We start from the raw sequence: 23,061 nt of genomic DNA, 5'->3' as shown, positions 1-23,061 counted from the left end.
TTTAAAAATTTTGCTAATAACCCATATTGTGGAAGATAATTGCATGTTTCCGTTGTTTACTCTATAAATTTTCTGAACTCTATAGGATTGCATCACTTCGCTTAAAGTACTGAGTTGTGAATTGAATTTTTTTTATTGAGGTAGGTTATTATTTTTTCATTCCTTAAATGTAATTATAATATGAAGCAAACATATATATTTTAATATAATAATGTTGCAACGCCGAACCTGTGTTATGTATCATGCATAATATTATAATAAAAGAAAATAACAATTCTTAATGCAGATTGCAGATACTAATTTCTGCAATTAATGAAATTTTCCAATTAATGAAAATTAATCCATTGATTTTTTAGTAAAAATGGCATTTGCGGCTCTTTCCCTTGTACTCCTATTTTCAACGGCGATACTTGGATACGATGAAAAATACAGTGAAATTGACGTCGACAGTGTTATAGCTGATGATGAGCTGTTTATGAGCTATCTCAACTGCTTTGTGGACAAAGGACCATGTACCGCGAAATACGCTGAAGACTATAAAGGTAATGTTTCAATTTACAGTTGTTTAATTAGTAATTAGCAAACCGGGTTTATTCGGGATTAAAAAAATCGCCTATCTGTCGAACAGTTTTTGATTTAAATCGTAATAAATCAGCCAAATACAATACTTTTATTATATTAATTTAGACTAAAACTTTGAATTCAGTAGTAACTTCCTTGTAATGGCATACCTACTCCCCGTCAGTTTATCTCAATATTTTTTTTGCTATAGAGCTTTTGATTAGCAAACAGTTGCCAACAACAACAGAAGTTTTTTATAAATGCTACACAATTATTGTAAAAAATTTAAAGCCGCAATAAAACTTGTATGACTAATTGAAAATAATATAAAAGAGAAGAAATTAATCTTGTACTGATTTAATATTACCACGAATAACTTCATAAGCTTGGTTAGGTTAGGTTCGTAATTATAAGTAAGTTTTCGGCATATTACAAAGAGCGTTTGTAAAATGACGAGCCCTTGATAAACGCCGAAATTGTTTACTGTCCTGCGACTAATAATTTTTTTTATGACACGATTGATGCAATGTTACAGGTATTCTACCAGAGGTGATCAAAGAAGGTTGTGCAAAATGTACCGATGATCAAAAGGAAAAAATGAGGAAACTGGTCAAAACAGTACATGATAAGAAACCAGAAATGGCCGTGGCGCTTCAAGCCAAATATGATCCTAATCACGAATATGAAAAAACTTTTACAGCATTTTTGACAGGACATTAAAACGCAAATGTAAATGTTTAGGGATGATAAACGGAGACAACGCATTTTTAAATTGACAAGAAACGGTGGAGCATTACAATAGTTAGTTAATTTATTAAAATAGAATAAACATGTTAGCAAAATATATTATAATTTTTGTTAATTTTAACCTATCTTCTGTATTAATCAAATTCAATATAAGCCTATTTGATAAAAGCCAAACTTTTTTATACATGGTGTCCCGTAACATAAGTAGTGGACCAAAGGGTTATGGAGAGTAGATAATAAGTCTCTCTACGCCCATGTAACAAAAATACTAAAATTTATTGTCCTAGACCATAAAGTTTTTGATTTGTGCTTTATTTTCAAAATGTGTAATAAAATATCATCCACATAAGCTAAATATAAACTTTTACCATTTCTGTTTTTTATTTTATTGTTCAAGGTTGTTAAGAATACATAAGTCTTCCTAATTAAAATGATACTTAAGCATAATTAACAACAAAAAGAAAATTAGACCAAAAAATAGGTAATATTTTTACGTTTTAAAGTTTACGGACTGAAGTTTATACAAAGCTGGTGTAAAAAAAGTATGGTCTAGGACAGTAAATTTTAGTATTTTTGTTAGATAATAAGTATCTCTACCCCTTAAAACCTGTTGGTCCACTACTTACGGGACAACCTGTATATTCTTAAATTCAAGCGGAAATGTGACACCTATTAAATGAATTAGTAAGTGTGATATTAGGTGTTTATGAAATTATAATTTGTTATTGCAAATTAATTACATCACCACTACTACAATCAGTGATGAATTAAAGGTAAAAAAGTGCACGATATTTACAATCACGCAATTTGTCAGCGTGGACTGAGCAGTAGGAATAAAACCAAGCTAATAATAATAATTAAACTCAATAAAGAATTTATCTAGAGTTGCCAGAAGCCACTTATGTCACTGGAACCAGAATTATTAATTTTTTCATAACTTCACTTAACTTATTCCTTGACCTTAAATATCACAGACGAGTAAGGATATTTAAGTTGCGACGTGCGAGCATCGAGATAATGGCAATGAATCATTCAAATGTTACATACTGGTTTATCAAATCCCAATGAAACCCCAAATCTAAATATCTGCAAAGAAATATGGATAATCAAGCATAGACGTTGAAATGATTGCGCACAGCAAACTATACGCAAGCATTATACAACTGATGCTGATTACGTCACGGTGCAGTGGCTGGCGCAACCGGCCCCGGCTGACACACAAACACACATGCAACTACCACAAGCTTACTCAATATACGCTCTCAATCCGGATCAATCGATCGCAGATTTACGACAAACCTATCACGTATTGTCATTGTTCTGAGGGAGAAATATTCCGATCATATCGATGGAATATGGGCTACCATGATATCCTAAAGCAGTATTATTTCCAATATGGTAACTGATTGCGCTAGACGACCTGTGACTGTCGTTTCTCCACACTGCTTTAAGACATCATAGTAGCCCCCCAGTTACAAGAATCATTTATATTTATATACATAAAGAGTTTTGTTTTATCTACATTTGAAATTAACTAAATAATATTAAGATGGAATAAGAAATGATGTCATCAACAATCATCACAACAAGATGAGGAAAGATAAACCGTGATATTATACACTTAAAAGATGTCAAGTTAAATAAGTTAATGTGCGAGTTTGAGTTAAACAATCATGTCATCTCTGTCAAGTAAACAATAAATACTGGTTCTTTCATCCATGGATTTAATGAGGTTGACATAATTTTTATGAACAAAGATGTAAATCGTAAGTAAATCCGCTTAAAACTTAGTAAGATTACTGCAAAACTAATCAACTTATTTCCACAATTTCTCAGGTGATATTTACTTTTTATTATAGTGAGTAAATTCATAGAAATGGTTAAGGAAAAACTCACGATGCAGACGTAACATGAAAAACACTTTAAGGAACAAAGAGTGGTTTTGTTTAATGTGTAGATGTCATGACTGTGGAAAATTAACCATTTCTTGTTGTATTATAACTGCTTGACGAACAGTCAGATACGGCAAAAAAAAAACACAAATATAATCGTAACAATTTATTACAATATCAGTCTACACCGCTTAAATAAATAACATTCAATCCAATTGATCTTATTTAACAAAAATGCAGGCCTGTCTGGTCTCTTTCTGGAGTATCACATTTTGGAAATTGATGAGTATCTATAGCTAATTCTTAACGTAATTTATATGCTATTGCTATGAGTTTTTTAACTGGCTTGGATGAATTTATCGAAAGCTTCACGATGTTTGCCTGATGGGTCGTTCTTTTCGACGAGCTCGGTCCATTGCTTGGCGTGTTTCTGTTGGATGGCTTTGATTACTTTCCTTATGTTTACCTTCTGTTTTTCACTGCATTTAGCGCAAGTAGTCTCAATTGCATCTGGGAGGTATTCTGAAAAAATATTGATCTTAATATTAAGAGGTTATTAACAGAAATCTTTTATATACATATTATATGTTTCAACTTCAGCAACCAGCTCATATCCCTATCATATCATCCCTTCACAAAACTGTAAACAACCGGTATGATGTAAGCAAAATATCAACGCGAGTATTTAATATTACATATTATTTCTTAAATTATCAACACAAGTTTATAAAGCTCACTCACGGGTGCGTATTATATTTATCATAAATAACTTATAACAGATTTAATTTCTATTTAAGCATAATAACAATTTTACGAAATTTAAATAAGTTGTCCATAATATTAGTAAGCCAAGGTTAACACCAAATTATCCTTGAGTCCAAAACCTCGACCTTTTATGTAAAGTGCATTTAAACGCAACTCGTCCCTAAAAGACGTTGGTTAAATATGTATGTAGATGATTAGTACTCACTGCACATAGCGTGGTGAGTGGGCAATGACACATGATCAGTCTTGCAAGATTAAGTACATAACAAAATATTGCATGGTCCGAGGACGCCTACTTCTGACCATTTGATTACAGATAAATATTTACTTTTAATTTGCTTATAATTATAGTTAATATTTATGATTTAAATGTGTATGTGTTTTTTTTACGTAATTGTTCACATTTTTATTAATTAAATTAAAAGTTGTTCAATAATAATTTCGGAAATTATAATATTTGAGATACCTTAAGATTTTAATGTTAATTAATCATTTGTCTTGAAATACATGCCTGACTAATTAATTCAAATAACTTATGATTTAGGTTTATCTGGGTCACTGGCATGTTTTATAGTTTTATTCTTCAAACTCAACACAAACTAAGTTCATTTCAATAATAGACCAATCACAAATCACTTTTAATATAGACAAATATAAAAAGGCATTGTATGATCATTTTATTTATGACCCAGAAAAAGATTTATCCCACAAATTTTCAATCTGCATAGAATGATAGAGCACTAATAAATTAAAAATCCAATTATAAATATGGTAAGCATCGTAAAGTTAAATCATTAGAATTATTGTACTCACTCTTAAAGTCTGCTCCCTCTGCAGTACATCTGCCCTTATCTAAGAAGCAGTTGATGTATGATTTTAACAGCCTGTCGTTTGAAATTAATGTTTCCACGTCGAAGTTATCATATTTTGAACTGTATTTTTCAACAGCACATACCGACAAGACCAAACAAGCCAGAATTACGAAGGTCCTCATTTTGCTCTGTCTGAAAAGTGACGTACTGGTATTATTGCAAGGAAGTGAAATAAATTTAAGGAAGATGCACAAGGAAAACACGCGTTTACAATCAGTCTATCTGATTACTAGTGTCCGAATACAAAGGGCTCTTAGTATTGTACCGAATATTAAATAATAAAACCTTCACAATTCATAGTGAAGTTACTCAGCACTGAGTGCCATGTAGGGTTACTTAATCGTGTTCAGAATTTAAATCACGTATTTATCATATATATCATATAATATATTATATTGAATAAAAATCTAACGCTTAGCGACTATTTGAAAAGTTTGTTTAAAATAAGTTTTAACTGAAGTGTGACATCAATTTACGTAACAATTGCAATAATCTGAGATAAGTGCTGAAATTTTACAATTCATTGGTTACACTGGGTTACAAGAGCTGTATTGCATAACACAAATCACGTTATAATTGGCACTTGGCACCGGTTCGTTCACCCACCTTTTACTCTGTTTAAGGGACCAAAACAACTAGACGTCTCAGAAAGCGACAGTGCTTTATATTGACTACGTTAAAACCACCACCTTCGGTGACACGTGGGTCTAGTGTTGTGGTGGGTGTACAACCGATTCTGCACCTTTTGGCCAGTGCCTTATGGCCGTTGGAAACATGACTGGCAAGATCATTTAGAACTGCGTTGTTGCCGAAACTCCGTCGACTTTGGACACGCAGTTGAATATTGCCAGGAAGCTGTTGAGCAATGAGAATTCCCCGAAGTCAATTTTAAGGAAGACTACAATATTATTGTACAATGTGGTACATGTTTGCTGCATGACATATAGAACATTCTGAGGCCGTGATTTTATTCATAAAATAAAATAAGAATATATTTTAATTTAGATATCTATTCCTCAACTGCCTCAAATTATTTAATATGTGGGTCATTAGGGATGATAAAATTTTGTTTTTTTTAACTGAAATGTACAAAGGTCTTAATTATTTTTCTCGACCTTTTGGATTCACATCTATGGCCTGTTCTGCATCCTTACCTTCATATGAAATATGCATATAACGACTATCTAGTCAAAGCCTTTCACCTTACCTATAAGTCAAAGGCTGATTGATACCCTTAACAAAGTGTTATTATAATACATTAAGGTGCATTAATGTCAATAATATTATTAAAAATATGTTAGTTTATTAAATACTAGTGGTCCGCCCCGGCTTCGCCCGTGGTACATATTTCGCAATAAAAGGTAGCCTATGTGCTTTCTCGGGTATCAAAATATCTCCATACCAAATTTCATGCAAATTGGTTCAGTAGTTTAGGCGTGATTGAGTAACAGACAGACAGAGTTACTTTCGCATTTATAATATTAGTATGGATTGAGCAATATGGGAATATATACTTGTACTCTGTCATCAAACAAACAATTAAAAATTCTAACAAACTCCGACCTTTATAATGTGTATGCCTTTGAAATGTGTAAGAGAAGGATAATATCGAACTACTAGGAAGTAGGAAGCTATATTTTATAGTTAACGGTTTAAAGTGCGTAGCCGATTTCATAGTTGATTTTAAAAGGAAAAGTTAAAAATAATTTAAATCCACATTTACTGAAAATATACCCTCCATTTTAACATAAAAGTAATAATGCATGTTTGCACGTCAATACTAATTTATTAGACAATCTTTTCTAGACAAAAAAGTGTGCTAATTGCTAACTTAAACACCTGCAACGATGTTATCGTTTATGATTTCTGTAAAATCCGTCAATCCGTAGATAGGTAAGGCTCTTATAAAATATCCCAAATTCTGATCACGAAGAATACAATTATTCGTCTATTTCAATAAAATTCAGCCATTCTTCAATATTTCTCGAAGTATTCGAATGTTTTTTTGACAAATCTCTTGTTGGTGTCTTTGTTGGTGAACATCGTGAACAAGCCGATCTTACACTTAGAACTAGAAAATTATTTTTCATTTGTTGTCATCGCCTCTCAGCCGTTAATTAACGACTTACAGCAGCAGTACGGTCAATAACATTCTTCACTAAATACAAGAGAACTTTAATTTTATTTCTGACTAATGATTTTGGCTGCCATTTGTTTGAGCGAGTGATTTTTATCACTTTGGATGTGCTAAAATAATTAATTAGCATGTCTATCGAGTATACTATATGACCACATATTGAATTTTACGAGGAATACTTATCAATAGCCAGCCCGTAGAGCCAGCAGCCCTTTTAAAACTGACCTATCTTTATTTTTGTTTATTGTGTCTGTAGAATAAATATATATCGATTCTATATAAAACACATCATGAATTAAACTTCCATAATATTTTTTGTTTGTTTTGTAGCACACTCAAGGGCGTCAACTAGCTAATAATATCAATCGTTATTGGTTATATTTGTTTGTTATTAATTATTATAATTTCGTCCATAACAAGTGAGCTAAGTAAGAAGTAAAACATAATTATACCATTGCCTGTACATAGTTTCATGGAAATAGCAATTACACACTATGCGAGACAGCTATTTTGAATAAAAGTTTTAATATACCATTTTCTCAGATATTGTTGTATACTATCGATTTTATACCTATATAAATAATATTTTTTTAAGGTGGTTCGTCATATACGAGTAGGTATTTAATGCTCTCATTTTCAGATTTTCTATCCCTTTTCATTATTTTTTCTCTATGGATACATATTGAATTTCTATGGATACATAAAAGTGGATAAATTTTTTTCAATTTAAATATACAAAATCATGGTAAGGACATCGAATTCAAATCACGTATGACCTTCGAATGACGTCTATTTTAAACTTGAATAATATATTCTGTTAATTAATTTATTACGTGGAAAAAAACATATGTTTGATTTTAAAACTTAAAAACAACGCACAATAAACAATTTAAAAAAAATTTAAACGGACTTCGCCTTAATTTTTGAAAGGCGGTTTAACCCTTTGTTTCCAAATACTTTATTTCGCATGTTTTGTGTAAAATGTTAGTGTAGGTTATTTGCAAGCGACTGAAGTATATACGTAATGATATTTCTGATGTATAGGTATTCTTAGTCCAATTTCTTTTCTTTCATCGTCAACGAATAAAAAATAAATGGGACCATATGAAAAAGGATGCAATCGAATTGAGTAACTCCGTCTTTTTCATGTCGATTAAAATTACATTGAAAACTTCGAGGACTATATTTTACAATCCCGTCCGATTAGGGACCTTCTGGCCTCCTCCACTCAAGCGACAGCCCAAGCCGAGGTTCGAGATCCCCGTCAAGGGGGGACGCCCTTGTGCATGTCGCTACCAGGGTGAACCTTCAGTTCACCCCCGCGTCCGCGTTAAAATGTAGAAGCCCTTCTGGCTAACATTGAGAGACACCACACAAAAAAAATATATATTTTACAATCAGTCAGTTTACTTCAGTTTACTTAGTATCTCGACCCAGAATCCAAGGCCAATATAATTACTTAGGTGTCATGTGTAGACGGAAAATCATTTTATATGTCAGCAGATGTCAAATGAACGGATGCAAAATTTACATTGTACGACAAAAGCCATCTAAAATGGTGGGTAGGTAACCTATTTTTTTAGTTTTTAAGAAGCTTTACTTATAATATTAAAAAAGAACAAAAAAAATGTTTTGATCATAATTTATAACAAGTAATCCTTGAAACAAATACCTAATGCTCACATATTGATCAGTTACCTAGCTAAAAACGCGATTAAGAATCAATAATATTTGTTTGTTAGGTACAATGTAATGCGCGATATACCTATTTTCTTTTAAAAAGGAACTAACAAATTAGAAACAGATACTGAATCGCGTGTTTTACGTGTTATCGATAAATAATTTCAGATTTTATACATAATGTAAGTACGGATCTTTTATGTACTATTTTTAGGCCTGCTAAGAAATTTATATTTTTAAGCACTGAGGTAATACGGTAATAATTGTTATTGAATGTTTTTAAGTTTTGTTTGTAAAAGTTATGAAAACTCTTCAATTCTTATTAATATTATAAATGCGAAAGTAACTCTGTCTGTCTGTCTGTTACTCAATCACGCCTAAACTACTGACCCAATTTTCATGAAATTTGGAATGGAGATATTTTGATACCCGAGAAAGGAAGGACATAGGCTACCTTTTATTGCGAAATATGTACCACGGGCGAAGCCGGGGCGGACCACTAGTATGTCTATATATTTATTTATTTATTTATTTATTAATACTTTATTGCTCTTAGAATCATTACAAAAAGACTTAATCTAAGGATACATTACAACAATTGGCGGTCTTATCGCTATGCAGCGATATCTTCCAGACAACCGGACGTACGAGGAGAAATTAAATTAGAGGAAAGGTGAAGGGTAGAGCATAAATATATATTTATAAAAGAAATATCAAATAAATATAAGACTAAATAAATTACCTGCGTAAAGATATATCCATATAATATATAATAGATACAATATAATATATTCACAATCAAATAAGAATATGTTACGTAATAATAGTATAATATTCGAATACATATAATATAAATAATTTATATTAAGTACAGCGAGAGAAATGATAATCACGCACCAATGCTTTAAAACTCGATAAGGATTGTGCATTCTTTATATGAAGAGGCAAAGCATTCCACAATTTGATTGCCTGCACGGTAAATGAAGTATACGGTAAGACGTATATACCTACGTTCTACGTAATAATTATAAAGCTTTTACAAAAAGGAATGACACTTTAATCACAAGATAAGAGTAATTATTGTACTTTTAACTCATATGCTCAAAACCAAGCTCAAATCATTCTTAAAATTGTGAACATTTTATAATTACAAGCCAATCGTTTATTTATTAAATACCTATATTTTGAGTATTTTTTTTAAATTAAATTAACCGTAAACAAAATTAGGCCGTGGCTATCATTATAATTAATATTATGGCAATTACATGACTAGCCATTATATACACATTTATTCCTGGTCACGGTCTGTTCACCATTTAGAGATTTATCTATTCTTTGAACACGAGGTTGTTTGTGTAGTAATTGTAGTAATGAATTAAGGTCGTTCCCTGAGCGAGTGACCTTGAGCATTCACACTTCTTTCCCGAACCACAGCTATCCGCCGCTTCTACAATACTTCGCAAATAATTCTTGCGCCACCTAACGCGCATCCGCGTGAACTGTTTCAAATACAAGTAAAATTCACAGAGCTCAGAAGTAACAGACATCGCATACAATTAAAATATTTTTTTATATAAAAAAATTATAATGGTGCATACACATAATTTTGGTCTTTACCAATTCAGAGTTAAATTATAGTCATATGGATGAATTTTATATTAAATTTTTAAAATGAATCAAAATTGATGGTACTCTGTAATGATCATCATTCGGTGATATTTTTATATTTCTTTAAAACTAGATACACAATCCCATTCAAATGTTCTACAAAAACTGTCGCCAAATAGTTTGAAGGACTTCTAGTTGAAATAAATATACATGAATGTAAACAAAACCTTAAATACACCAACTTTTATACACAAATACATAAACCTTTAATAGTCTAGTGCGATAGCGTAAAGTATGTTAGTATATTCAACCAACTTAAAAAAAGTGTGAGTGTTTTATAAAACCCCTAGGAATTGTATGCAATATCGAAGCTTTTTAAGAAACGCATAAAATACTTTTTTAAGAATTTTCATACATATTATGTTACCGGCAATGTATTAAATCCGGCATTGTATACAATTCTTAGAAAATGTATGTTATTCCGAGAAACGGTCGGAATGAAATAAATATTATTATATTCGTCAAATTACTTACCTACAAGATGGCGCCGAGAAAAATTTTACATCTTTTTGTCATTGGTGTCATTTTCATGGTTTTTGGGGTACCATTAACCAATATGAGGTCAAAATTAAAATTCAAGATTGCGCCGACGATAATTTACATCTTTTTGTCGTGGGTGTCATTTTCATGGTTATTGGGGTAGGTTTTAACCAATACGAGGTCAAAACTAAAATTCAAGATTGCGCCGACGATAATTTAAATCTTTTTGTCATGGGTGTCATTTTCATGGTTTTCGGGGTAGGTTTTAACCAATATGAGGTCAAAATTAAAATTCAAGATGGTGCCGAGAAAAATTTTACATCTTTTTGTCATGGGTGTCATTTTCATGGTTTTTGGGGTACCTATTAACCAATATGAGGTCAAAATTAAAATTCAAGATGGCGCCGACTAAAATTTTACATCTTTTTGTCATGGGTGTCATTTTCATGGTATTCGGGGTAGGTATAAACCAATATGAGGTCAAAACTAAAATTCAAGATGGCGCCGACGAAAATTTTACATCTTTTTGTCATGGGTCTCATTTTCTTGGTTTTTGGGGTAGCTATTAACCAATATGAGGTCAAAATTAAAATTCAAGATGGCGCCGAGAAAAATTTTACATCTTTTTGTCATGGGTGTCATTTTCATGGTTTTTGGGGTACCTATTAACCAATATGAGGTCAAAATTAAAATTCAAGATGGCGCCGACTAAAATTTTACATCTTTTTGTCATGGGTGTCATTTTCATGGTTTTTGGGGTACCTATTAACCAATATGAGGTCAAAACTAAAATTCAAGATGGCGCCGACTAAAATTTTACATCTTTTTGTAATGGGTGTCATTTTCAAGAATTCGACTATATAGCTTGTATTTGTTAATTTGTTTTAGTTTACTTTAAAGGAGAAAATTTCGCTTCCAAGGCCTTGTTTTATGTATCAAAAACAAGATCTATCACGAAAGCGAATTTTGTGATATTATTTGAGCCACGGCGTAAATTATACTCAAATTTGCTATATAGTCGAATCCTATATATTACGGGAGAAATCAATTTTAAAGAGCATTTATTATTGAAATACATATTTAAAAATGTAATTTAAAACGCAAATCTGTGTCAATATTCCGACAGATATTCGCTTTTTCACTGTATTCGCTCAACTTTGTTTAAAATAGAGTTCATCTAATATACTAAAACGAAGAGAATAAAATAAAAAAGAGCGCGTGAGCCGAGAACACATGTCAGAAGTAAAACTTCTTTGGTAAGATTCATAGATACGAAAATAGCCGCCTTACTCCATGACGTGACGGTATTACCATGACGCGACCTTGAAATTTTACTCTCAACGCGCCTATAGAACTTTCACATCAAAAAGCTACACCTTAACCACATAATTTGAATTCTGCTCGATTAATATATAAACGATTGTAAGAAAAACCACATAAATGACATCCATTTCGAAAAAATTACAAAATTTTGTCAGCGCCTGGTTGTATTTTAGATTTGACCTCTTAAAAGCTACCACAAAAACAATGAAAATGACACCCATAGCAAAAAGAATTAAAATTTTGGTCGGCGACATCTTGGATTTTAGTTTTGACCTCATATTGGTTAATAGCTAACCCAAAAACCATGAAAATGACACCCATGACAAAAAGATGTAAAATTTTCGTCGGCGCCATCTTGAATTTTAGTTTTGACCTCATATTGGTTTATACCTACCCCGAAAACCATGAAAATGACACCCATGACAAAAAGATGTAAAATTTTTCTCGGCGCCATCTTGGATTTTAGTTTTGACCTCATATTGGTTAATAGGTACCCCAAAAACCATGAAAATGACACCCATGACAAAGAGATGTAAAATTTTCGTCGGCGCTATCTTGGATTTTAGTTTTGACCTCATATTAGTTAATAGGTACCCCAAAAACCATGAAAATGACACCCATAGCAAAAAGATGTAAAATTTTGGTCGGCGACATCTTGGATTTTAGTTTTGACCTCATATTGGTTAATAGCTAACCCAAAAACCATGAAAATGACACCCATGACAAAAAGATGTAAAATTTTCGTCGGCGCTATCTTGAATTTTAGTTTTGACCTCATATTGGTTTATACCTACCCCGAATACCATGAAAATGACAACCAGGACAAAAAGATGTAAAATTTTCGTCGGCGCCATCTTGAATTTTAATTTTGACCTCATATTGGTTAAAACCTACCCCAAAAACCATGAAAATGACACCCATGACAAAAAGATGTAAAATTTTTCTAGGCGCCATCTTGGATTTTAGTTTTGACCTCATATTGGTTAATAGGTACCCCAAAAACCATGAAAATGACACCCATGACAAAGAGATGTAAAATTTTCGTCGGCGCCATCTTGAATTTTAGTTTTGACCTCATATTGGTTTATACCTACCCCGAAAACCATGAAAATGACACCCATGACAAAAAGATGTAAAGTTTTCGTCAGCGCCATCTTGAATTTTAATTTTGACCTTATATTGGTTAATAGGTACCCCAAAAACCATGAAAATGACACCCATGACAAAAAGATGTAAAATTTTTCGGCGCCATCTTGGATTTTAGTTTTGACCTCATATTGGGTAATAGCTACCGCAAAAACCATGAAAATGACACCCATGACAAAAAGTAGTATACTTAAAACTTAAAATGTTGTTTGTCTAATCCTAATACCTCACTAAAAATTTAAAAAGTAAAATGTGATTTATTGCATAAATTAATAAATTTATAATAATTTAAATTTAATTTTTATAAAATATTTTCGATTATTAAAAAAATTATATTTATAAAGCATTTGAATGTTTTAAAAACTAAATATCATAATTATATAATAATATATTATAATAACATTGACCAGTTATTATATTATTGATGATTTCTAAAATCTCACTATAAATAATTAATAGTAGTAGCGTCTATTCCTCGCTCATTGTTTGATATTCGTAGATTCGAATAAACATGGGTCACGTGATTGTCATGTGACGCTCACGGCGACAAACGACACAAGCTTCACCCTCGAGACCTAGCGGCCGACTGAATCTCCCATACAAGCGCAAGAGATATAGTTGCGAATACGCCCAAAATTTTGAATAAAATGTTTATAAAATCTAGTTTAGGTCCTATCCAAAAAAAATTCTTACCATTATTTTCGTAATTAAATTGCCTATCCAATAGTGTAAATACCAAATCAAAAGAATCATTAGTTTAAGAGGAGATACACGGTATACATAATTATTTCTAATTTCTGGGATTTCTTTGGGAGGAGATTAATAACACTTTAAGTCAATAAAATAAAAAAATACTTTTGCCATTTTTGAGCCAAGAATATGTAGAAATTTAATGTATTTTTATTTAGTTGATATATCTTTTGGATAAGAAGGAGATAGCTCCAGAAAACAGTACAAAAAACGGCTAGAGCTGGGTTTTACTCTATTCCGCGCCTTAAATCACTTTTAAAAAAATATTATGCATTTTATGTAATTGAAATTCATAAAATTACCAGTAACATTTTTTTTAAATATAAATAAGTACTTATAGCATTATAATATTATCTGTGTTATAAATAAAGCGAGCTGGTTCTCAAGCTATCAACTATGAATCAACGCATTCGAATTTTAAAAGAACGCGCCAAATGCGGTATTTTTTTTTTCAAATAGATTTTTCTTTTGTGTTTATGTCAGGTTTATTTTAATTTTTCATTGTGAGTAGAGTAGTTATTATTATAGTTTACCGTAAACTTCCATATTTTGCTCTCACAAATGCCTGAAAATAAATTGCTGAATGTTATCAAGACAAAACTTGCGGTAAAGAAACCAGATGAAAAGGAGCAATGAGCATGCGAGCAGTAAATTTGTGGATTTTTGCAATCGCACTTTTACCACGATTCACAAGGTAAATCTGACCACATTTTACTCTTCTCTGCTTTTTCTAAGTAAAACATGTAGATAGAATTCGGATCTCTCTTGTTCATGCCAAAAATGTTGAAAAATAAGTAAGTAAGTAGTCGAATAAATGCATAATTAATTGAATTTGACTTCACATTTTATAAAACGTGCTTCATTTGTATTCTTCAAGCAAAAACGTTATTTATATTTGGTCAAAAAGTCACGAATATTTTTATCAAGTGGATTTACCCTACTGCGTGTAGAATAGTTAACTAGGTACCTACTAAATTATTAACGTATGTATAATGTTAAATTTACAAACATTTTCTCATTTATTTATATTAAACTGTTTCAAGTAGATCAATGGCTGGTTTCAAGCTTTCTGGATAATTAGTTTATCTATCAGTTAAAACGATAGGAAATATTTCCAATAAGCTATCAGAGACATTATCAACATATCTTTGGCCCTGATTCTTCTAATAATCGAGTAAATATTGATTTTACAACCATTAACAACTTTTATTACATAAATTAAATATTTGTATTGCGAGCACACATGTGTACCTACTTAGTAGTTAGTACCTACAAGGATAACAACTATACTTTGAGTATATTGGAATAGACAAATATCAATAAAGTTAAAATATTTGTTTGTGGAAATTAATAATATAAAATGTACCTATTACATATTAATATGTAAACTGTTTAAACTATAAACATTTAAATTTTTTGTGTATCTGGTAACCTAACATCTAAGCTGATTTTGTTTATAAAAATATTTCTAATGCAGAAAAGAAACCTAATTGGCGGTAGAAAATAATGATACAAAGAAGAATATAAAGAAAGAATTACGACATCTACAACAATCGGACACATCGTGAACATTGAACAGGTATGAACGGTTAAAAAAACATAACTATGGTATTATCGCACTTTATTAAAAATCACAGGTGAATCTAATAATTCTCAGAGCAAAGAAAAACAGTTATTTTATCATCTATGAATCGTATAGTCGTCTAAAACTTGGCGATAGCCTGTTCCAAAGGCTGAATGTATTTGCCCTCTGAGTCGTATTTCTGGAGGAAGTATGCGAATTCCTCGGGCAGTTTCACTTTGCCCTCCTCAAGGAATCTCTTGAAGATGTGCTTTTGGGCTTCCGTACATTTCGAACATGATGTTTGGAATGCGTCTCCGAGGTCCTCTGCAAATTGAGAAATACTGGTTAATATGTCGTATAATTTAAGTCTGTTTATTCAATTTACGTTATTTGTTTATGAAATATTTTGTTAAAGAGCGCGTATGCCTGATTATATAAAGATTTTTTCCGGAATGTTTAAATTTCTTTTATATTCTCTTCTTATATTATAAAACACGAAGACTTTGTATGTTTTTGAGTATGTATGTTAATTTTAAACTCTTAAGCGGTAGAACAATTTTGATGCATTTTTGTAAGGTAAGATATAGAAATAGATCTTAATTTACTTATTTGTATAGATATGCAACTTATAAAGGCAAAAACAAAGAGAATATAATTAGAAATCGCACCATTCTAAATTCCATACGAACGAAGATAGTACGCAAGTATATATGCATACTATTTACGAGATTATAAATCAAATCTCCTTCTAAAAAATATTGCATGAATTCAAATGTAAATAATGTAATGTAGTTCTTTGCCATACTCAACCGTCAGGTATTTCTAAAATTTTCCCACTTTAATATTTAAAGCATTTTCTAAAAGTAAAAGGCGTCGTACTTCTGTGAATATCTAATATTATTAATTGAACGAGATCGAGATTATCGAGAGATTAAATTAATAATAACGTTAAGCTAGCGATTATAAATGAAAAACAAACAAGCAAAATTAAAATGTAGGTATAATTAAAATGTAAAATTAATTAGTAGAAATAATAGTATGAAATGTGAATGTTTTTTTCCCGTAATGAATTATTTTGTCACGCTAGGTAATCCACGATAGATTGTTTTATAAAATAGCATCAAAAATGTAATCATATTATACAATATTCGTTATATAGGTAGGTACATCAGGTTAGCAACGCCTTAATGTTAAATATTTATAATTTTCAAGGTTATCTTGCTTTTGTTTGAACCTTCCCTGACCTATACGTGTGTAAACAATGCAAGCTATGATACTTGAGCCAATTACACTTAAAATATTTAAACAAACGCTGATATCTCAAAAAATTTCGACAATAAGACAATGTAACGATATTTTTATGACTTGATTCCTATGAAAATAATGAAACATATTTTTACAAACTTTAGTAACAAACGGTATTACGACTTGTATGATTTTTACTGCTGGTTTGGAAAAATGGTACATTTATATAAATTCATTAACTTTCCTATTGATGGCAATAACACATTTAATTTTCACATGATGGACCTTTATACAAATAAGTTGTTTAGTAAAAATACTCTAGCTTAATAATAACTGATTTAAATTCTCATAAAAAATATTATCGTTCAAATAACCGGGTACCAATTTCGATTCACCTAAATGCAACCTGATTCGCTTTAAGTAGACTTCAACATTGATCTTAAAACTAGTTTATAAATTGCATTTAATTTCATGCCTTATACAAATTGTACTTACTTTTAAAGTCAGCAGCAGCCTCGTTACACTCTCCCTTATCGTTGAAACAGTTGATGAATGCTCTGAGATTGTTCACATCGTTCACCAGACCCTCAATGTCGATGTCATCGTTCTCAGTGCTGTAAGTCTCACTGGAGACCAGCATGGCCACCGAAGCAAAGAGTACGATGTACTTGAACATGTTTATCTAAAATAAAGCAGTTATCAATAGCAACTCTAGAAATACACTGAGTGAAACAGGAGCAATCAATCTCTAATGTACCCCTTTATTGACACTAGATAATTTAGATGTACAATGTCCAACACAAATAATACACACAGTCGAATTAGGAACTTTTCTAACGTTCTTCAAACAACCAATGTTTTAATCTTGGTATATTTTGTTAGATTATTTCCCAGACGTATAAAAAGATATTTAACCCTAGGTACCTAGTAAAACTTCAACTTTAACAAATTATGTTAATCGAAATCTCGATAAAAAATATAAAAGTTACTTACCACTCAGGTAAGTCTGATCAAAATCAAAAATGCAAAATAAATGTTTTCATGAGCTTGCAAACCTGTGTTTATATATATTTCCCAGGGTACAGACAAGGTTGATGTTAATCAAACAGGCACGTATTCACTAAATGTATCCCGTGTTGTCGGGCCCCAAATTATACGGAGGCCACATTAATGCAGTACTAAAAAATATATTAAAACTGTTGGGCCCTACTTAGCTTAAAACCATTACTGTAATCTACAAATCTATATTCAATCGTGGTTTATTATTCCTATTGAAGATTCTCTTTCGATACTTTTAAAATATTTTTCGCATATATGGTGAACGTGATTGCAATTTTAACAAAATCACGCTTCATCTGCGGAGACATCTATTTTTAACTTCTGAGAAATATTGATGCTTTGAAAATTTAGATTTTGTCGTTTATCTCGCACATACTACAAAAAATTTGTTCTATAAATGTACTGCAGTACCTCCACTAAAAGCTTTAAAGAAATATAAATCGGGTTGTAGAATCTTTATGTATTTATATTTATTTAATAAACATCAATATTTTATAAATGTTTACGAATTTTAGAAGTTTGAAATTTGAAATTTGTTTATTACTGATTGTATTGTGTACCTACCTAGTTATAATGATGAATAACTATCGCTAATTATGATTCTCTACCACTGTTTAATATTAACAAATATTTTGAAGCTTTAAGTACATTGAATTGTATAATTCTTTGTCTTTTAGTTTTGTCAAGGAAGAGACGACCGGGGCATGATTTGAAAAGTTGCTAAATATGAAAGACTAAATTACAAAATAAAAGGTAATCTAAGATGAAAGATATTCCTTTTGACAAAAGATGAAATTACGCGGGGCTAACGTGGAACTTCAAACTAAACACCAACACATTGAAACGTCGATTCATTGCATATTATTGAATATACTGTCGACTTGAAGAAACATAATTTACACTTACATGACACAAAAGTCCCTTGTTATCTTTTATCGAAGTTACCTATTTTGTTTAGATAATAATCAACACTTGAATAAGTCGTTTGCATAACAATTGTTATTCGAAAGCGAGTTCGTATCTAGCTCGAATTTATTTGCAGAGGTCAAATGTAAAATATGTCTAAGTATATAGATTTTAGAAACAAATAATTTGATAAAATGTACAGATCACATTAAAATTAATCAATAATATTTTGTTATCCGAATGATTCTTCCTAACGGATTGTTTTGATTAGACATGGTACCTAAGTAAAGATTGATTTGAAAAACGTATAAGTTATGTAATTAAATTAGGAAAAAAACTAATAATAATCAAATTCAGCGGTCCGCCCCGGCTTCGCCCGTGGTACATATTCACGTTTTCTCTACATAAGAACCATCCTCGAACTTCAATGAATATTATAAAAAAGAATTAACGAAATCGGTTAAGCCGTTCTCAAGTTATGCGCTTACCAACACATTTTGGGATTCATTTTTATATTATACTAGCGGTCCGCCCCGGCTTCGCCCGTGGTACATATTAACGTTTTCTCTACATAAGAACCATCCTCGTACTTCAAGGAATATAATAAAAAAAGAATTATCGAAATCGGTTCAGCCGTTCTCGAGTTATGGAATTACAACGAAAAGTGGCATTGATTTTTATATATTAGAAGATAATTGCTTCTTTGACTTTATAACTAACAATGTTATTGAACTTGGCCAAGTTTCTGTATTATAGAACATAATATTTATTGATTTAAAATTGAAATAAATAAAATTTAATCGCAATGAGATTAGGTAGGTACATGTAGACTTTCATAATATAATGCATTATCTGGTATAAAACAAATTCGTCCTTCTGTTTATTCTGCCGTATCCCAAATCTACGTTACACGTAGGCTACCGACATTATCTTAAAAATTAAAATACTTCAAAAAATGCATACTTTACATGTTGAACTAGAATTATTGATGTAGGTACGTTATCGACGAATTTGTTGTTCTACATATTATTTGCTAAAGGAATTAACTAGGCACTAGATGTGTTTTAGTGTGATTCCTCTGGGACGATGTAAGAAATAGCAATTTTTTGTAATGTTAGAAATTGACGATGGTCATTTTGCAATTGGCAATGTGTTTACATACTAATTTTTGCATCTGCGCAGAAAATACACCGAAGATTAAAAGTTACTAAGAGTGGAACAAGACGATAATAAGGAAGCATGTTTTGTCGTAAAATAAATGATTTCTAGAAAACAGTTTTAAGGTGTATTTAGACTATAGCTTCTACGAGAACATGCTTAGTTATTCTTACAGAAGAGGTTAATTATTAAAACTGAATTAAAACCACATTACTTTTCAACAGATTCGTTTATTAAAACAAAACAAAGTATTTAAAGCATAAATGCAAAACTAATATCCTTTAATTTGTGCCAATAATTTGTCCATGTATATGCCCTTAGGATCGAATTTCTTGACAAATTCTTCATATTGAGCAGGCATCAATACGCGAAGACCGCTAAGGAACGTATTGGCCAAATGCTTTTGCTTTGGATTACATCTCTTGCAACTTGTACGGATCGAATCTGGTATGATTACTGTAAAATACATGTAAAATTGTTTTATTTGTTTAATAAGATAATAAAGTAAAATAGGCGATCTTCAACTGCTTCTTTAAACATATCTTGTTTATCAATAAATGTCGAAACAGAAGGCTACAAGACATTGTATAAAAAAGCATCTCAACTCTGTAATCATTGCTAAATGCTATCCATAATAGATATTAGAATATAATACTAGTACACTTGAATTTGTATTGTTTCTATTCACGAATTCAAGAAAAGGAATTACCTATGTACTTACGCAAGTAGCTAGCTGCGATCGCGTCACACGGCTTCTTTCCCAGGAAGCAATCAAGATACGCCTCAGCTCGTTTATGATCCTTCATCAAGCTCACCATATCCAGATCGTCGTCTGCTGTTTTGTAGAATGAAGTGTCCACGGCATACGAAGCGCCCACCAAAACACATAGAACTACCAGGGATTTCATTTTGATATATCTGCAAAAATAGTAAATAAAGGTATGATTCTCTGAATGAAATTATGAGGATAAAAATAATCGCAGTTACAATTAGTTAAATTCCGACCAATTCCTGGTTTCAGTTAGTATTTATTATAGGCAATAATATATCATGTATTTTTTTTAGATTGCTTAAGGGCTAAGGAATCTGTTTTATTTTACTCGTTAAAATGTGGATAAAGGACAAAAGATAAACTAAAGAAACATTCATAAAATACTGTAGGGAGTATGTACTATTTAAAAAAAATATAAAAGTAACTCACCTGTTAACTATAATCATGTATAGTGTCTAACAAACAAACACGTTCCTCCTTATATTGGATGACAAACACTTAATTATAAATATATATTATGCAATGTTAATTAGGGAAATTATAAACGAATTAGCAGCAATTATTAATGTGAAGATACTAATATTTAAGTCCATTATGGTTCACTAATATATCTTACTAAAATAAATATTTTTTTTATTTTGCTTTTAAAATGACTCTTCACGGAGAGCGGACTACTCCGTTGACTTGAACAGAGTTATTTCACATCCCGATAGGATAAGGGGAAATATAGATAATAAAATATGTAAGTACAGTTTATTTCGAGTTATAGAAGATCTATTTAAAAATTATCTATCTTATTCCGAATGGTTACAAAAGCTTTCTTCATACGTGTTAAATTTACAGGCACTTACATAGTTACAAGTTACATAGTTTATAAACGGATAATCCGAACAAGGCTGAAATTAAACACGCTAATATTTTATGGACTATTTTTTATTAGATAAAACATCTGGTTGAATTTGAAACAGTTTTTACAAATCAATCATATCACGTCAGTCAATGGCCTTTAACATTTTCCAAAAGGGTATCCAAGTATTTTCCTTCAGGATCAAATTTCTTGACGAAGCTATCATATTCTTTGGGCATCTTGGTACGCAAAGCGTTCAGGAAGATGTTTGCCGAATGTTTTTGAGTCGAATCACATTTTGCGCATGCTGTTTTAATAACTTCGGGAACCAAAGCTGGAATAATACAAACAATAATTTTCATACAATCATCAGACGGATGCATATTGACCGAGCCGTTTCGCGGAGGGATTTGCAGATGCATGAATTCGGTATTTGCATATTAACATTGTAGTTTAAGTAATAGAAAAAAAACGTAATTTCATCACTTATTCCAATGACGAGGATCACATCCTCATTATAAAGTACATATAATATAGTCTATGCCCACACCTAGTGAAGTAGACAAGATATTTAACAAATGCGCTACCGGGTCATCATAACAGACGGCTTTAAGACAGTATACTCTTTACAGTGTGACATCATACACTTACCTAAAAAGTCAGCATGCAGCTTCGAGCAAGGTTGTACATCCAACAAACAGTCCATGACTTCCTGCATTTTCTTCGGATCTTCGACCACGGCCTCCATGTTGATCTGGTCGGTGACTGTTTTGTACTTATCTTCTTCAGCTAAAGCTGTAGCGGCTATAAGAGCACACGCAAGTACTAAGGTCTTCATTTTTACCTTAAAATTGTATGTAGAAATTATTATAAACTTAAAAAATAACAATAAATTTAAAAATTCAATGATGCAATGACAATAACGAATAAGGTGTTAATTTTGGTTCAAAGGCTACTTACTTTGTTCTTGGACAGCACCAGTATAAGCACTAGATATCGAGACATTACCACGATCCTTTTTATAGGTATTCAGACACGCACACATACTCAGGAATATTCAAAATGATTCCTATACAAACATCTATTAATCCAATCGATCCCATCAAGTTATAATTAATAAAAAGTCTTATAAAAACTGTGAATCAAAAAATTAAACATCATCATTCAACTTCATTTTCAAGTAATGCTTACTAGCAAAATATGACTTTTTATCAATGCAGGATCTAACAAAATGTCTATTAATCAATTGACTTTAATAATATTTCAGTTGCAGAGTGCATACAATAAAAATTGTTAGATTTAATAGAGAATAATTGACGAACATGTTAAGCCTTTAAAGGTTAAGGTGAAACAAATATGGTGAAGTTATTATATTATAATTTAATTCAAATTCCTTTTCCTTCCTTCCTTGTGTGGATGTTTTTTTGGCGATTTATCGTGCAGCTACTCATCAGCTTGCTGATTAGCAGCTCACCCCCCACACCACCCT

General features: G+C 31.3%; 5 protein-coding genes across 5 annotated transcripts; 1 reads left to right on the top strand and 4 right to left on the bottom strand.

The window, feature by feature from the left end:
* Positions 1 to 22: 22 nt before the first annotated feature.
* LOC123698890 (ejaculatory bulb-specific protein 3-like) lies at positions 23 to 1,413 on the top strand. The gene is made up of 3 exons (XM_045645704.1): positions 23 to 140; positions 357 to 542; positions 1,097 to 1,413. The coding sequence occupies exons 2-3, from the start codon at positions 362 to 364 to the stop codon at positions 1,279 to 1,281; spliced, it is 366 nt and encodes a 121-aa protein (XP_045501660.1). The 5' UTR covers positions 23 to 140; positions 357 to 361; the 3' UTR covers positions 1,282 to 1,413.
* Positions 1,414 to 3,353: 1,940 nt separating this feature from the next.
* LOC123698888 (ejaculatory bulb-specific protein 3-like) lies at positions 3,354 to 5,573 on the bottom strand. Its single transcript, XM_045645702.1, has 3 exons — positions 5,444 to 5,573; positions 4,779 to 4,969; positions 3,354 to 3,722 (listed from the first exon to the last, which is right to left on the bottom strand). Exons 2-3 carry the CDS (start codon positions 4,957 to 4,959, stop codon positions 3,538 to 3,540), a joined length of 366 nt encoding a protein of 121 aa, XP_045501658.1. The 5' UTR covers positions 4,960 to 4,969; positions 5,444 to 5,573; the 3' UTR covers positions 3,354 to 3,537.
* Positions 5,574 to 15,625: 10,052 nt separating this feature from the next.
* On the bottom strand, positions 15,626 to 17,949 carry LOC123698889 (allergen Tha p 1-like). The gene is made up of 3 exons (XM_045645703.1): positions 17,824 to 17,949; positions 17,326 to 17,512; positions 15,626 to 15,909 (listed from the first exon to the last, which is right to left on the bottom strand). Exons 2-3 carry the CDS (start codon positions 17,504 to 17,506, stop codon positions 15,725 to 15,727), a joined length of 366 nt encoding a protein of 121 aa, XP_045501659.1. The 5' UTR covers positions 17,507 to 17,512; positions 17,824 to 17,949; the 3' UTR covers positions 15,626 to 15,724.
* Positions 17,950 to 20,163: 2,214 nt separating this feature from the next.
* On the bottom strand, positions 20,164 to 21,287 carry LOC123699035 (allergen Tha p 1-like). The gene is made up of 3 exons (XM_045645889.1): positions 21,155 to 21,287; positions 20,675 to 20,871; positions 20,164 to 20,409 (listed from the first exon to the last, which is right to left on the bottom strand). The coding sequence occupies exons 1-3, from the start codon at positions 21,169 to 21,171 to the stop codon at positions 20,225 to 20,227; spliced, it is 399 nt and encodes a 132-aa protein (XP_045501845.1). The 5' UTR covers positions 21,172 to 21,287; the 3' UTR covers positions 20,164 to 20,224.
* A 353-nt stretch (positions 21,288 to 21,640) lies between these two features.
* On the bottom strand, positions 21,641 to 22,410 carry LOC123699037 (ejaculatory bulb-specific protein 3-like). The gene is made up of 2 exons (XM_045645892.1): positions 22,224 to 22,410; positions 21,641 to 21,906 (listed from the first exon to the last, which is right to left on the bottom strand). Exons 1-2 carry the CDS (start codon positions 22,408 to 22,410, stop codon positions 21,722 to 21,724), a joined length of 372 nt encoding a protein of 123 aa, XP_045501848.1. The 3' UTR covers positions 21,641 to 21,721.
* Positions 22,411 to 23,061: the final 651 nt, after the last annotated feature.

Source organism: Colias croceus, chromosome 17 (genome assembly GCF_905220415.1).
Source record: "Colias croceus chromosome 17, ilColCroc2.1".
NCBI classification, from domain to species: domain Eukaryota; kingdom Metazoa; phylum Arthropoda; class Insecta; order Lepidoptera; family Pieridae; genus Colias; species Colias croceus.
This window is presented reverse-complemented; position numbering and strand designations above follow the sequence as displayed.

Coding starts and splice junctions, on each gene's coding strand:
- LOC123698888 (XM_045645702.1), bottom strand. CDS start 4,959: ATGAGGACCTTCGTAATTCTGGCTTGTTTGGTCTTGTCGGTATGTGCT. Junction 3,723..4,778: donor AGAGGGAGCAGACTTTAAGA/GTGAGTACAATA, acceptor ATATTTTTTCAG/AATACCTCCCAGATGCAATT.
- LOC123698889 (XM_045645703.1), bottom strand. CDS start 17,506: ATGTTCAAGTACATCGTACTCTTTGCTTCGGTGGCCATGCTGGTCTCC. Junction 15,910..17,325: donor GGCTGCTGCTGACTTTAAAA/GTAAGTACAATT, acceptor CTCAATTTGCAG/AGGACCTCGGAGACGCATTC.
- LOC123698890 (XM_045645704.1), top strand. CDS start 362: ATGGCATTTGCGGCTCTTTCCCTTGTACTCCTATTTTCAACGGCGATA. Junction 543..1,096: donor ATACGCTGAAGACTATAAAG/GTAATGTTTCAA, acceptor GCAATGTTACAG/GTATTCTACCAGAGGTGATC.
- LOC123699035 (XM_045645889.1), bottom strand. Junction 20,410..20,674: donor GATCGCAGCTAGCTACTTGC/GTAAGTACATAG, acceptor TGTATTTTACAG/TAATCATACCAGATTCGATC.
- LOC123699037 (XM_045645892.1), bottom strand. CDS start 22,410: ATGAAGACCTTAGTACTTGCGTGTGCTCTTATAGCCGCTACAGCTTTA. Junction 21,907..22,223: donor GCTGCATGCTGACTTTTTAG/GTAAGTGTATGA, acceptor GTATTATTCCAG/CTTTGGTTCCCGAAGTTATT.